Raw genomic sequence first — 16,326 nt, 5'->3', positions numbered from 1 at the left:
AGGCCTGTCTCCAGGTTGGAGTTTCTAAGGAAGTGCTCTTTCACATAATTTCAGCTGTACTGGTAAGTGGCTGCCCGCTGCCCTATGTGGGATTTCCTGGCAAGACCATCGGCGCAAAGAGCAGGAGCAGAGGCAACGCCTCAGACAATGCAGGCGTCCAGGAAGCAGGGTCCTGGCCATAATCGCATCAGTCTAGTTTTGAGCTGTAAGCTCAGTGGCAATCTGCACAACATCTATTTTTCTTCATTAGTGTCCTGGGAGAGATTTGGAGAGTGCAGTGCAAATGCAATCAAGCAGAGGAACGAACTAGAGTTCTTTAAAACAAACTTCTGTTGTCACATTGGACTGAAGCAAGATGAACACTTGGAATGGAAATGCCTGCCTTGAGGGCCTGGTTGAGGTGCTCCTTCAAAATTTGAACACTGACTTACAGGAATAACTGGGATTCTAGAAACTCAGCAAAGACGCCAGCATGCAGTCATCCCTGGGGCACCCCAGAGGACGTCATGACCAGAACCCCAGGGTCCCTCTAGTAGGCGCTCACCAAGAGCTCCTTTAGTATCCTCTATCCTCCCATTCAGTTGCTAGACACCACGCTCAAGGAAGGCAGAAAACCTTGTGGGAAGAGGCTATAAGATTTCAGAAGCCCAATTATTGGCAGCTATGTGGCTAAAAAAAAAAAGAAGAAAGAACAGGGCACAGTCCCCGTTTATTCTTCCATGAGCTGCAGATCAAACTGTTTTGTAGACTGAGTGCAAAAAAAATACTTCCAAATAAATGCCACCCTTGCACCCTTCATCTGAAGCTGGGAAGCCCAGCTGCTTGTTGCATGGGTACAGCAACATTTCTGCAACCAGAACTGCTCCTGCCAGTGTTCTTTGTCATTGCATATGACAGAATAAATCCAGGTCACTTCTTCACAGTCAGTATAGCACACAGGAGTGGAAACTAGATCTTCTGACATTAATTAGGCGTAAAGGCCCCAACCCTGTATGCCTCACGCCCAAACGGGATGGGACTACTTGCACGAGCTCTTTCTTTACAGACTCAGGCGAAGCACACAGCGACTTCATTGAGGATGGTAGAGGGTAATGGTGTGCAAGTAAACTGCCAGGGAATACATTTAGGTTGGAAATTAGAGCATTTCTAACCATCAGAGGAGCAGTGAGGAGCTGCAGCCGCCTCCCAGAAGGAGGAAGCAGATCTACAAACCCAATGACTAAGATGATGCTTGATTATTGTACGAAGGACTCGTCACCACTGGCCCCAAAGCGTCTGGAGTACTCTCCAAGTCCCAGGCAAAAGATTCACTTCTACATTTTCCACTGCGCTCTTGCTAAGTAAACAGCAAGCCGCACTTCTGCCTTTGTAGTTACAATACGTGAGCTTCACTTCTTACATCACATGGATGAATTTGAAGCTTTAAGGCTGTAAAACAAGCTCCTTCACCAAGTCAAGTAACTCCTTGGGCACATTACTGAAAGCAAGAAGAGCAGAGACCGAGGCCTACCTTTCTGTGCCGGCTTTCTGCAGCAGCTAATTGGGACAGCATTCTTTCCTGCATGTTTTTGCAGTGCTTCATCACTACTTTCAGGACAGACAAGGGGTTGGAGCAGACAGGCTGCTTTTCACCATGATTTCCCTCCTTCAGCATCTCAAAATCTCTCTGCAGAGCCATCAGTGGGTCGCTGATGTTGTACTTCCCATAGCGTTCTTCAATGAAAGTGTCTCTGTGCTGGGCCTGGAACACAAATACAAATTTGCACTTCAATTTACAGTAAGGCAGTTGCTCAGAAGAAATAAGCAGAAGGAAACCAACATGAATCATTTCAGGATAAGACAAATGCTCCTGGTGCCCCGATATTTCGTCTCCGAGATGTGGAAATCCCTGCTAGTAGACAGCAGGATGTGATTCAGACTTAGTTATCTATCTGCTGGAAGGATAGATGTCTCCAGCACTGCATATGCTTTTCCTGTTGAGAGGTGCTGGGTCAACGACCTCTGAGATTAGCTTTGTTTAGCCGCAGAATGGGGAAGCCAGCAGGCAGCACAATGCGTGTGTGGCCAGTGACCTCTCTCTACCCCAGAGAGGTGGTGAGAGCAGTCTCCAAGGCTCAGATGGCCCCTGCCATGCCTGCCAAGGTTGACAGCAAGAGGAGCCCAGGAGGATCATGGTTTTCACAAAGTGCCAGTGCTCCCAGATGTGGACATGGTCCAAACAATGCATTTCCCAAGCTACTGAATGGCTGCAGCAGAGTCAATGCCCAAAGCAGCTTCTTATCCCTATGGATCGCGACTCAACCGTTTCTCAAAACCTTTACCAAACGTGAAGTGCCAGCTTTGCAGCTGGGCCACGCCCCAACATTTTTTAAACTGCTGTAAAGAACCGAGAACCTCTCTCCTCCCGCATCTCCTCCCTGCCCATCTGAAATCGAAGGTAGTAAATATCTGCCCGTTTCAACCAGTTTGGGAGCCAGTGGTGGGTCTGCACCGGCAGCATAGAAGAGACAGGCTGCTAGAGGACCTGGTGGCTCCAGAACCCACCGCTGAGCTGAATGAATCCTGTAACATAGATTCATAGATTCATAGCTGCTAGGGTCGGAAGGGACCTCAATAGATCATCGAGTCCAACCCCCTGCATAAGGAGGAAAGAGTGCTGGGCCTACATTACCCCAGCTAGATACACATCCAGCCTTCTCTTGAATACCCCCAGGGTAGGGGAGAGCACCACCTCCCTTGGGAGCCCGTTCCAGACCTTGGCCACTCGAACTGTGAAAAAGTTCCTCCTAATATCCAATCTAAATCTGCTCTCCTCTAGCTTGTGTAACGGAGACTTCACATCGAAGGGGAGCTCTGGCACTTCTCTGACCAAGGGGAGGATGTGGGGATGAACAGGGAAGAGGACACGGTGCCATTTGTGTGAAAGGCAGATTGCAAATCGATCCGATTTTACTGCTCACCACCTACAGTGAATCCTACAAGATCAAATCTGACCTCCATCTCAGGACAGAGGAAGAGCAGCTGGTTTCAGCAGAGACAAGAAATGTGACCTCAAGTGGGAGACCGGGATCTGAAAGCACAATCGGCTCTGAACGCCACCCCGTGCTGCAACCCAACCTGCAGACATGCACGCAGAATAAATCTCTCCCCCGACTTCCCTCCTTTCAAATACCCTAAAATCATTTCACTTGTAGCTACTGATTCCCAAGCCTGCTTTCCCCAACAGGAAACCATTTGCAGGAAGAGGAAATCCAGCTCCTAATGCCCGTGTCTGTGGTATTTTAATTACCACCAAAAGAAACAAAAACATGATCAATAAAAGGAACGGGGACCTCTCCTTTCCCTGTAACAACCCCTGAAGCTTGCTTGTACACTAACTGAAAACAGACGCTGGCCTGCAAGCTGCTTGTTTTGTTTTATTTCATTTTACACAGACACACACACACACACACACACCCAGCTGCTCCCTTTGCTGCAAATATTAGCCAAGCTTATCTCTTTGCATCCAGCTTATTACCCCAGAAAATCCTGGATGCACTGCTCGAGACGCTGCAGGACTGCAGCTGGAGCGGCGGGCTGGGAGTTCTGGGCTCCCGGGCTTCACTCCTGGCTCTGCAGCGTAGCTTTGGACAGGTCTCTTGGCCTCGCCACAGCTCTGCTCTCCCATCTGTACAATGCTGGTTTCCTGACTGGATCACAGCAGAAATGTGTGCTTTCTGCTAGCGGCCGCAACGGGGATACCGGGCAAATAACGTACCCTGACCTAACTGCTCTCGGGCAGCGCTGCGAGGTGCTGCTCGCATTCATACAGCCCTCGTGCTCAGGTGCAAGGTAGTGGATGTGGGCAGTAGGACCACTTCCACAAAGCAACCCTTGGACGAGGCGGGGGCAGGCCTCTAACACTGCGTGGCATATCCCCAGTCTCAGCTCCTGGTCCGTGGGGAAGATGTGCAAAAGCAACTGTTTTCCCTAGTGCATGGTTCAATAAGTGCAGTTCCCTACGCTGATCTGTCCCTGCAATGGGGCACGCACGGGAAATGCTGAAACACATCCAAACACGGCTTTAGTTAAGACAAAAGCTCTTTACATAGCAGAAATCCCCTTTCACCAATTACATCATGTATTCTGACCCATGATCGACACCATTTGTTCATTCTCGGACTGAGATACTGAAAAGGAGTCACTATTCCAATAACTAAACAGTTCAGTGAAGAAAATGGAAGCAAGTATTTTTATGAACAGTGTCTGCATCTGAAGGCAAAGGAAGCAAACATTTCTTACTATATTCTACCCAAAACTGTTCTGCCTCTTTTGGAACCAGGAGAAGTGGGAAGGGAGAGGATGGGAGGGGTAGGCACACGTTCACTTGGCTGGCGAAGCTCAAGCACCAACTCTGCAGCTCTGAACGGCAGATGCAGTTTTCAGACAGCAAAGTGACCAGGTTCCTCTAGCAAGGACCGAGTAAAGAAGGGCAAAGCAGCTGGCATCTCTCAAACCACACACAATTCCCTGATGAAGGGAGTCAGGGAGCATCGTTATGGTCCTGCAGATCAGCCTTAGAGGCATCTCAGCGTCAACACTGCAAACAGCCAGAGTCCAACCAGTCTCCTTGGTCTTGGGGGAGCTTTCTGTGTTATTACAGGTCCACCGCACTGTGAGACTTCATGTTCACTGGCTCCTGAATGCAAAAAGGCTTTTAATCCAGCAACTGTCTTCCAACAAGGGCAACAGCAACTGCGGCAAAGGACCAGATGGGCTGGGGGTGAAGACGTGAATTATCAAGTCAGCCGCTGCTCTACGCTCCCTTCCAGCTCAACTTAAGACAGTACTGACCCCCTAGACACAACTGCCGACACCTGTCGGCACCGTGCAAGAACAAGCGTACGAGCTAGTACTGCGCTAGGTTTCGGAGCTACAGCGCATCCAGCCCGCTACCATCTCAGCTGCTCAGATTAATGGAGCCATCCAGTCCAGGGACCCCGGTGCCCCATAACATTAGAAAAAGAATGAATGCAAGTACTTAGTGCTCCCCAACACAGCGGTTTAATAATTTACTGGTGTTTTGCTGGCAGAGTAGCTTTGCGCATCCTCCCAGATTTCTGGGTTATAACATCATCATCAGGAAGTTCACGCTAGGCCTGTTAAGAGCATTTCACGCCAACACCAAATCTATAACTTGTTAGGAAAAGCCCTTAGATTTCTCATCCAGGCTGAACAAAATAAAGCAGCAGAAAGAGCCGGAACACTCCATCTCTCGCTTCTCAGTGACACAGACAAGAAAAATAATCCAATATACTGGATATCTGATAAAAATACAATTCTGAATCTGATAAAAAACAACTAAATAAAACTTGACCCAACCGCTGCAATGCAGGATGTTTATGCTACGAAGCGGTCACACTCTCTTCCTCCGGCCTGGGACGCTTGCTATAAAAGTGCAGAAGGAAATATAAAACATACAAGGAACACATGTATAAACACACTTTATAAACTGTGCATAAGCATATCCCTCCTCTTCTGTTAGGAATGAGAATCAAAGCACTTTCACTGGCAAGCAGGCAGGAGAGACGAGGTTAAAACGATGGGGGACACTGGGCTGAGATCTCCCAAAGCAACGCAGCATTGGCTTAACTTTGCTCTGTACTGGGCACGTATACAGGTTCGTTAACGTGCTCTAGGTAACGCACATTAAAATCTAGTACCTTCATTGTGAGGTACTAGCAAAATGGACATAAGCCTATTTTAATGTGCATTAGCTAAAGAGCAGAGTTTTTTGTGACACTTTAATATGCATTAAAAAAAGTTATAATAAAAAAATTAAGACCTGGCTAGACAGAGCCTTGTCTGGGATGATGCAGCTGGGGCTGGTCCTGCTTTGAGCAGGGGGTTGCAGTACATGCGACCTCCCACAGTCCCTTCCCACGTGGCTTTCTGTGGTTCTATAAAATAGGCTAATGCGCGTTATTGAAGTGCACCTGTAGATATGCCCACTGAAAACAACTGCAGAGTCAAACTGACCACAATGCTCCTGAAAGTGCCTGCTGGGACGTCTTCACCTCAAGATGCAAAGCTTTAAACATGCAAACCTGGAAGACAGTGGAGCAAACGCAGCATGCGGAGGGGACGCCATGGCAGTCTGGGTTTCAGATTTGATACAACTCCCTGAAACCACAGGTATTAATCCTGACAAGGTAACTCACCTCTTCCTCCTTCCAGAGGAGAGGATTTTGCATTTTCTAAAGCAAGAGGCTTTCAGATAAGACCTTAAAAATAATCTTGTCTGTTCTCTGCAGATATTAAAAAGATCCTGCAGGCAATGTTAGGACCTAGGAATCACCCCAGAACCTAGGGCCAAAATTATCCCTCTCCAAAGGCCTGGGCAGCATGTTGTGGTCTGGCTGGTTGCTGACCAGCCCCTCAGAAGTAGCTTTACATACATAGCTTTCAAAACCCTGCAGGAGATCCCCAAGGAGGGAGGGAGGCCATAATAGTAAAAATAAGACTGTTCCACTTTTTCCTGCCCTCGGGAGAGGCACACAGCGTATGGCTTCGCCTCTCGAGAGACGTGGCCGGAGCAGCTGCTTTCTGTGCCGTTATGGTGTGTTTTAGTTTTACATGTCCACATCTGGGGATCTTTAGGAACATAAACACGAGTAAGCCGTACCAAATTAAATACAGTAGCTTTTTCAGAACTAATAAAAAGAGTGCTTAACACTGATGCCGCAAAGCACAAGCTCTCCGTTGATCCTGTTAAATGACATACAGCTGCTGGGGGGTGGGGAAAACAAGTCATCTTGTGCTGAATACACAATGAAACCACTTGGTCCTAATGATCTGTATGGTTTCAGAAGCCCTCTCTGATCAAAGAGCAAAGGCACACGTGGGGATTGTCACGGACCTGCAGCTCACCGTTATGAGCCAACTCTTCAAGGACATCTTTCAGGGAGGAAAGTTAGGCTTAAAAGAAAAGACAAGGCCTTTGAAGCTCAATATAATGTAAGATGGCTCTTAGTGCTTCCTTCGGGAGTGCCAATAAACCCGAATTAAAATATAAATGCCTGCACAGCTGAGCATGGAGCACGAGAACTTTGTCTCGGTGCCTGTGAACAAGAATGATGCTCTCGAACATCCCAGGTGACATCGGCTAGTTGGCAAAAACAGGTTAAAACAATGAGGAAAGAAGAAACCCAACTGGGGGGAACAGCAGAAAGTGGGATGGAGGTTTTAAATGCCTGCAGGTGCTATACTTTAAGGGGGCACATTTCAGGAGGCACATCTGGGAGCAGGACACCTTCCAGCTGCTTGTGCCTCAAACACTCACCCAAAAGTGTTACCAGCAACAGGGTGGGTTTTTTTAACCTTTGTCTTAAAAACACCTCTTAACATTGCAGCAAGTGAAGGAGTTAAAATACTACAAAGACAACTGGCTGCTTCTTCCACGTTACAAGACTATTAGAGCAAGTATGGAGGGCTGTTTCATTAGCCTATTTGGGAAAGATTTTCTAGTCTTGCATCTACTCCTTTAATCGTCCTGGGGCTACAAGTATGAAACCAGAAGTAGCTGCTGCTTTCAGAACAAGAGGACTTGGGGGAAATAACCCTGATAAAAGCTGGAGAAGAGGCAAGGGGAGAGGGAGAAGAAGGAAACCTCAAACAAAAACAGAGGGGGTTTTTCAGAAATCGTTTCGGGACAGACATTGTGGGATGCTATTTGGGAACCGCAACCACCAGCGTCAGCAACAAATGCCTGTTGGCAAACATCACAGAGGGCCCACCCTGCTCCCGAATCCCCGGAGGTCAATGAAACCTGTCGCTTTTGTCATCCCGGCCTGTCTGACTGGAGTTTAGAGACTGCTGTAACTTTACATACGTGAGGAAGAGGAAGGAAAAGAACAGGCTGGAAAATGGGAGGGCTGACTTGGATAAATGGGCAGTCAGCTGTTTAATGAATCACAGGAAGAACAACAGGGCTGATCTTGTGAAGAGATAGAGAGAAAAAACCCTCCGTTTTCCTAAAGCACTGCGAGCCCCAGGGATGCCAACCCTCACTACCCCTGTGCAGGAATACGCATGTGATCTGAGGACTGGAGTCTTTGCCTAAATTCAATCCAGCTGGTCTGCCTGTTTTGACAGACAAGCTGTTTTTACTCCTTTTAAATTGAACCCAACCGTGTAGCGGTTACACACTACCACCACAAGAAACAGGCAGGAACAAAGTCCAGCTTCACAGCAACATTAGCACTTCTCCTGCTGCAAGCAAGCTGCAGGCACGTTCGACCTCCTTGGTCATATCTTTTTAGGAAAAGGTTTAATAAAAGCTTTAATTTGATCCAGTAAGCTATCAAGGACATACCCTCCCCCTCCCCCGCAATTTTTTTGAGGGCTTCAACTATGATCAAGTCACATTTGTAAGTCTACTTTTGGGCATCGCTGTGCTATAAATTGCCTTGAATCAAGCCGGGGGGGGGTGGGGAGCAGGGCAGAGAGGGGAAGGGAGTTATTTCCTGTCTGGGAAAGAACAAGAAGTTCTTCCTTGCTACTTGATGAATAGTCAACTATTTTCATGAACTAAAATGACACACACACAAAATTAAGCTACCATTTCAGTAGTTCTCTGAAGCCCAGTAATCCTCATCTAGTAGTCAGCTAGGCAGAAATCTTGCATTGAATAAATCTGAACTGTGCAACAAATGTAATTCAATCTACTGGGCGCCTACTCTCATATCATACACCTGAGTTTACAAGAGTACATGCCACTGCTTCAGCACCTGGGCACAACACAATAGGAAATGCAAAGCCTTCTGCTATTATCATTGATGATTAAAAGATTATTATAAACAGTTCATGCTGCTGCGTGTGTGACCTCCCAGGCCAGTCAGAGCCTATTCAGCCAAGCTAAGTCTTGCACTGAAAAACCCAACCATCTTTCACTAAAACAAAATTTTGATCCAACAACCTAAAAGCAATGGTCCTCTGGCCTGCGGGGCTCCCCCATGGTTTGAAAGTTTGGTGGCTGGGGAAAGCTGGCAGCTTATTGCCACTCCTGTGTTGTCAAACCTCTGGAGTTGTGCAGAGCCTCACAGGATGGACAGCAGAGCTAAACTGGGCACACAGGGCTGACTGGGGTGGCACATGGCCCGATCCGGCCTGCAGACTTGTTCTATGTCACTCATTTTGCCTGCGAGGCCCAAACGGTGAGCACTACTGCCCTAGAGCATCAGGCAATGCAAGGAGCAGAAAACTCTCTCGGGGCTCATGCCAATCAGGGGAACAGCCCTGATAGCTGAAGATGTTGTATTCACTTGCCACCAATTTACTCTTTCTTTTTCAAGAGCAATTAGTGTTTCTGAAGTCTGCGTGGTTCTTAAACATGCAAACCCAACAGCAGCTTAATGGTCTACGCCGGCTATTCAGCAGCTCTTGGGGGAAAAGGAGGGTATGTCTAAAGAAGGGATTCCCTGAATGAGAAACAACATTCAGCTGAACAGAAGCAGTGATGGGGCAGGCAAGCAGCCCCCATAACAGTAATACTTCCAGCTGCCCGAGACCCCAGGCCCACGCAGGTGGGATGCTGCAGGAGGTGGCAGGCTTGTCCCATCTCTGTTAGGGTAACCCTCCACTGCTAGATGGTTTCGAAAAAAGGATCATTCTAGCTCTGATGGAGCAGAAGCAGTACTTGGAACGGCTTAAGCAATGTTTATGGGCAGATAAGTAGAGCGAAGGCCCCACTCTAGCACAGAAAACCACTCTTTTCCCTGGGGGTTTCTATGCCGCTTTGCGTTGGATGTTTCCCATGCACTGTCCCTTCAGTTTTTTCTTACATGTTCCTTGTACTCAAATCTGACTGTATGTCCACGTGGACTCATACCCACCCTCACAACACCAGGAATAAGCCAGTGAACATTTCCAGCAAAACTATTTTTTTTGCACGCAGAACTGTGAGTGCTACCACTGCTTGGATATTTAGCAACCGAGTTTCACATCAAGGCCCACAAGCGCTCAGCTAAATGCAGCTCGATTCTCTGGGTCCCCAGCAGTTTAATCAGCTCTGAAGTTCCTCCGCTAGCTATAGAGGATAGCACATCCTGTATATAGTTTCCCCTTCGGTCTTGAACTTCCTTATTACTTCTTCCCCCCAGAGACAGATGGAAAGTAAAGTAAAGAGAAGATGAGGTCACCATAGTTGTGGGTCTGGGGGAGGAGACGACTTGCTTTGAAATCAGGAATATAGCAAAAGCTGAAGACCTTACTAGCTCTACCGCTAGCTCCCCAGCAGCTCCAGGAGGAATACAGGCAGCACGTTTTGACCGACAAAGGGGAGACATTTATGATGCACACACAACGGCATAACTTTCACCTGCAGTTCTGTCGGCTCGTCAAACGAGATCTCTGTTGAGCCAACGTAACCAACTTATCAATATTAAAAGGCACAACTCAGCGAGCAAATGTTGTCTGAGCTCTGCCCACATAAGGCTGCATTGCCAACTTGCAGCAGATGCTCCCAGTTCACTGAGGAAAATGCCTGCAGCTCCCCTTGCGCCGAACTGAGGTGCGGCTCAGAGAACGGCATCCGACCTCCGAGAGGTGCGTCACGATGGGCTTGGATCTGCTAGCCCTGCGCCGCGGACGAGGGGCCTCGCTGGCTGGGTTCAACCTACCAACTGCGCTGGGTCGATCCCTACTTCAAAGAACTTGGCTGAGGGCACAAAGAAGAAAGCTTCAGTTTTGAATTCCGTTTCACACGCGCAAAAAACCATTCAGACGACAACCTGAAGGGGAAAAACAGCTCTATAATCTTATTCATAGCTCAGAACTCACCTAGTTACTGGCCTGCAGGGCACCTCCTCTCAAGATTTACTAGTGAGCAGTGAATTTTTTTTTTTTTTAAACTCAGTGAAAGCAAGCTTTTTTCCAGACAGAAAAAGTTCTGTAACGTTTCTCATTCAAAGAGCAGACTGTACAACAGGACCCTACTACAGCCGAGCACAAAACAGCGTACGTCTTGCCCCATCTGGGAAAGATTTAGTAGATGCTGCAAGGAGATTCTGCGTTACTGAGCTTTCATCTCTACACAATATCGATATTGTTTGGCACCGAGTAGCAAACTGGACCGGGGAAATCAAGTGACAACACGGACAGCTTGTGGCGTTAAGACCTACTATTTGCTTTATCGTTTTTTTACTTGCAAGACTGAGTTCTTAAAAGGGCCCCAGTCATTAGTGCAAATCAGCCAGGTTCTCCTCTGCTACAAACTGATTGAGCCTTGAAGCACAATAGGCCAGAAAGCCGCTTCCTTTTTCACGACATAAAAGCCAACAAAATGTCATTTCCATGGCACGGAGAAGTCTGATTTTTGAGAGGGAAAAGAAACCAAGCTCTCTCTCTAAGTATGTCATGAATAACGGGGGTTGTGTATTTTAAGATTCCTTTTGGCCACAATTTGCTGGATTGAAGCAGGATAACGTGGGACCAAACCAGATGAGCCTCAAACCCAGGCCGCCGTCCATCCCAGGGGAAGACTCAAGCTACTGGGCTACTGTGGGGTGAGCCCAGGGCTGCTCTCAAGACCGGCATAGGGCATGCCCCACTTTGGCTCTTGCAGGCAGGCCTCCCCCAGCCCAGGAGCGAACGGGGCCAGCTTGCAGAGCGCAGCGTGCGTCCCCTGGGTGGTCCTGTGAAACAGCAGGCTCTGGGATTAAATCCTTCCGGGCCTGGCTTCCTTCCCTCTGCTCCTTTTGGAGCCGAGTGGGGAAAACGAGCTCAAATCTGCCACATGCATCTCCATATTGTGGGCCGGGCCTGCTAATTACTTCTTTGTCTGGAGGCATTTTCCTTCTAGTTTGTTGGGCCAAAGCCTCTGAGCTTGTGGCCCAATTTCTCCTCCTCCCAGGCGTCTCAGAATGGAAGCACCGGGTTTATTTGACCGCTGCCTGCACTTTGCAGACACATTCCTGGTCCAACCCCATGCCCCCAAGCTGGGTTTCCTTCATCCAGTCCCCTTGGTTCACTAGGAGGGGTCAAGGAGGTTCCCAGTCGTCACCCCACAGGACTCACCCCCAAGACGTGGATCCAAAACCACGTGAGCCAAGAGTTCAAGTTTAGCAACTGGGGCTAATGCAATCCTGCATTTGTGGAGAGACTGAACGGATGGTGCATGTTCCTGAGGCTGTCCTCTAATTACAGAGGCTTTGCCCTCCACACCTTGAGGGGGAAGAGCCAACGTTTGCTCTCGGGACACCAGAGCCATAAGAGTTCATCCTACCCACGTCTGTAGTTTCATAGACTGTCAGGGGCTGGAAGGGACCTCACAAGATCATCAGGTCCAGCCCCCTGCACTAGGCAACTTTATCTTTTCACCCCACGTAACTGCTTGCCATGTGCATTTCCTTGGGAGATGGCAGAGCCGAGTCTGAGCTCTCCCCTTCTCAAAGCGTGCTACCCTGCATGATTACTCTCCTCTCTTTCCTTCATGTTCACCCCTCTCCAATGCCTGCAGCCTTAGGGCTCTTACAAGTTGGAAGCCTAAGGAAATTTCCCATGCTCTGTGACTCCTTGAGGTGGCAGATCACTGTGAAATACTGAATCTGAGGAGAGGAGGCATGAGATGGAGATTCCTTCACACACAGACTGCAATAGGTAAAAACTGGCACAAAAACTACCCCAGAGATCTACACCAGCAAAACTTGGAAGGAAAAAAGGAAGAAAAGACAACAGAGACAAAATCCAGTCCAACTGTCAGAAGAACACTGCTCTGGCACTTACACCTCATCATTATGGGCAAGGTCTGGAACCATAATTTTACCTAAACACAACACAAGCAGATTAAATACAACAGCACCTGGTAGTCTCCTACCACAACGCTTTCGTAATTATTGCTAGGGCTTCACTGGGTGTGCACCTCAGCAGGAGGGAGTTTTGCTGTTGACAAGAGCTGCTTGCAGTAACTAAAAATCAGACGTGCAAAAGGAATCTTTTACGGAAACACAAGCAATAGCTACTTAAGCATCTGTTAACAACGGAACGAGAAAGCAGTATAATGCATGGCAAGAATAGGTTCTCTAAAGCACACTGGTAATCTTCAAAGAGCAGTCAAGGCTACAATTTACTGGCTCCGATTCTTGGCTTTGGTTGTTTAAAATGGCTCAAATAGTAGGAATTGAAAGCAATTCTTTCAAGTTGCTAAATACAGCGTTTATATACTGACCTACTTCATTTTCCTGTAAAGAAGCAGAGTCCATGCTGGGCCACTAGACTCCCGCTGCCCTCCTCTGTAACTCTTCCAAGATGAGATGCAAAGCAGGAGAATCGCCTTGGAGGCAAACATACACAGGCTTTTGACTATGGCACCTTGACAGAACAGTGATCAGTGCCTTTGAAGCGTATGCAATAAAAATGCAAGGCCATGTCACAGAAGACCACAAGGTAAAGTAAAAGCTAATGGAGGGACAGGGAAGCAGCATAAATGGCAGCCTGGGAGTAAGAGGAGGAGAGACAGGGCACACTTCTCATATTCCAGTACAGCGTATCACAGAACCAGTCATCAACATCAAATGCAAAACCACCTTGCAGAAGTGAAGCAGCTACTAAACATGCCCAGCACTAAACAGAGAAGTACCCTCAACACGGGCATTATGCTCCAAACAGTCAAAGAAGGAAGTGTTGTACAATAACCCTGTGATGTAGGTTTGCTGTTTGAGCACTTTTCAGCCCAGCTTCACGTGCAAGATGTGGTTATCATCTACTGCCAGCAACGCTGGTATAACACAGCACAAAGCAACTGTAACGAGAACTTTAGCCCAGCTTGGGACAGGATTCACCTATTCATTAGGCTCTACGCTACCCTACCCGAGGCGGCTTACATGAAAGGACAAAGCTACAGACTCCCCAGACGACACCCCAGATCTGTAAAATTCCTCTCCACCCCCTCCCGCTTCCCCGCCCCGCAGCCAGAGCACGCCCTCCGCCCATCCCAGCCATGCCGAGCTCTAGACACTGCACGCAAGCTGCAAGTGGGTGAACGCCCACAAAACGTCTTCAAGTTTTTCCCCACAAGCATTCCCGTTCCCTTATTCCCACACCCCCTCTCTGCCGTTTGTTCTCTTCTGTGCAGACGCCTCAGCAGACGCATGTATTTTAAAGCACACCCTTAACAACACGTTGGCTCTTTAGCAAAAAAGGAGGAATCGGTTCCAGAAGCAAGAAGAGCTCTTTGAACCCCGTATCTCTGCACACACTCCACGCGGGGAGAACAGGACCCCAGGGGCCCGGGTAACTGCAGCTGCAATGGTGGCACAAAGAGAGAATCTCTGCTATTCAGACAAAGATCATATTAAGCAAATAAACCCGATGCAACAGCATCCTGCATATTCAGTTCTAGGACCCAACATGCTTCTTGCATCCGCATCACAAAACGAACACCACTCAGGTAAAAAGCTTGACAGATCCCCTTTTCCCCTCCACAGAAAAGCTCTGCTGCCAGACATACTGACTGTTGTGATGGTCTCTGCACTTGAAACACTGAACTGCTTGTTCTTTCAGCAAACTTTTGTTAATTCATTCCAAGAAGTAAAGTAAAGAAGCAGTCACTGCCCAACACTGCTAGCATCAGGTCAGCATTTCTGACCTGTAGTGCATCGTTGCTGCTAAACTCGGCATTGGGAACAGCCTCGTGGTAGATCCGACAAAGCACTGGTACAGCTGGGGCTGTTGTAGCACTTGCAACCTACCTTTAAGGCCTCGATGACAAGATCTCTTGCTTCTAGTTCCCCTTCAAGGATGCTGAATAGAGTTAGTAGTTCTGGTTTGCTCAGTTTTTCCAGATTCATCCTGATCACCTGAAAAAGAGAAATAATCACAAGAGGGTCTGGACACCAAATACTGCTCTGGACAAAATAATAAAAGCTAACAGCAGTTTGCTATGACACAGAAATGCACACCATGCTTTTAACTTGGAAGCTTCAGAATTTCTAGCCTTCTCGTTATGACCTGCAGCATTAAACAAAGAGAGAAAAAAAAACAACAAGCATTTTCTTTATGCTCTCCATAACCCGTTACAGAAGATTGATTTTTCACTTTTTCCCCGGGGGTCGTGAGGGCACACATACCCAGGTGGTGTGGGCAGAAAGTAAGTGCTAACACAGCAGCATGGTACTCCCTAAGCAGCAGCCAGAGTTAGCAGAAGGGATAAATGCGGACTTTTAAAACCCGCAATACTGAGGATTACACATCTGGACCCTTCAGCTGCAAACATCCCACTGAGGACTTAATCATGGACCCATAATTCAGGCATACAACTTCAGGTTTGAAACGGCTGCTCGAGAACAGTACCTATGCAGTACCATGCAAGTCATCCACCTACTGTAGAACAAACACCGCATTTATAACTAACATTTCAATGCTACGTTGAGCGTACCGAGCGATGTCTAATGCCATCTTCTAGACCACAAATTTAAGTCAATCCACAGGGCTGAGGCCACAAAAGACAAGCACACAGTACTCTAGTTTCATTTCTCTCATGGCCACCACTCACTATGGTACTATTATATATATTAGGGTGGATTTTAGTTGAGAGCGATACTAGCCCCTTCACAGATTTCAAGACATCCTGCACTGCGTGGTGCAAAATGAAAGATATGCTTCATCAAAAGACAGGCCGTGAAAACTCCCAAGGCTGGGGCATATTCTTCTACAAACCCTTCCTTGCAAGCCAACAGTAGGTAAATGCAACTTTTCTATTTATTAAGTCCGATTCATTCAGATCTTCTACTATTTGTAATGCTTCCATATGTTTGATTTGTAGCTGGAGGGTGCACAAACAGACTCCAGGGTACGACAGGGGGCTCCAACACACTTGCAAAGGATGGGCTGGCTCAATAGAGTGGTTCTCAACTAGTGGGAGTGGGCTTCATGAGTGACTGGGGTGGCCCATACTCTGAACCCTCTGGCGGTACTGGATGCCATCAAGCTGGGTCACTTTATATGTGCCACCTCCAGAACAGGACGCAGCAGGGCCACCTCGGTGGGCCAAGCCAGACTAGGCATCGGCAGGCAGCAAGTGAACTCCCAGGGAGGGAGCCTGTGCTGCAGCAGGTGGGCCGGGGGGAACAGGCGGTAAGCTGCAGGACCACGTACACACAGGTAAGGAGGGATGTGGGAGGAAGAAGGTGGAGAACCACTGCAGTAGAGAATTAACATCCACTTTGTTTAAACAAATGTCCCCGGCAAAACAATCCTATTTACTTCCAACTGGTTCAAAGTCGCTGCTGCTTTGCAAGTAATTTGCATAACAATGCCATTTGGTGGGCTAGGCAAATAAAGGCATGATCC

The 16,326-nt window shown here is 47.9% G+C and overlaps 1 protein-coding gene across 2 annotated transcripts in view; it reads right to left on the bottom strand.

Annotated features, from left to right (window-relative positions):
- CTTNBP2NL (CTTNBP2 N-terminal like) overlaps positions 1-16,326 on the bottom strand; it is a 73,740-nt gene that overhangs the window by 5,464 nt on the left and 51,950 nt on the right. For both annotated transcript variants that reach the window (XM_090026488.1, XM_090026489.1), the window contains 2 exons: positions 14,727-14,834; positions 1,511-1,741 (listed from right to left, as the gene is read on the bottom strand). In XM_090026488.1, coding sequence (XP_089882614.1) covers positions 1,511-1,741; positions 14,727-14,834 — 339 coding nt within the window. The remainder of the gene's footprint in view (positions 1-1,510; positions 1,742-14,726; positions 14,835-16,326) is intronic.

The sequence above is a fragment of the Crocodylus siamensis genome, chromosome 13 (assembly GCF_052110815.1).
Source record: "Crocodylus siamensis isolate JL-2025a chromosome 13, ASM5211081v1, whole genome shotgun sequence".
NCBI lineage: Eukaryota > Metazoa > Chordata > Crocodylia > Crocodylidae > Crocodylus > Crocodylus siamensis.
Note: the sequence above shows the minus strand (reverse complement) of the source record. Positions and strands in the feature narration are given on the sequence as shown.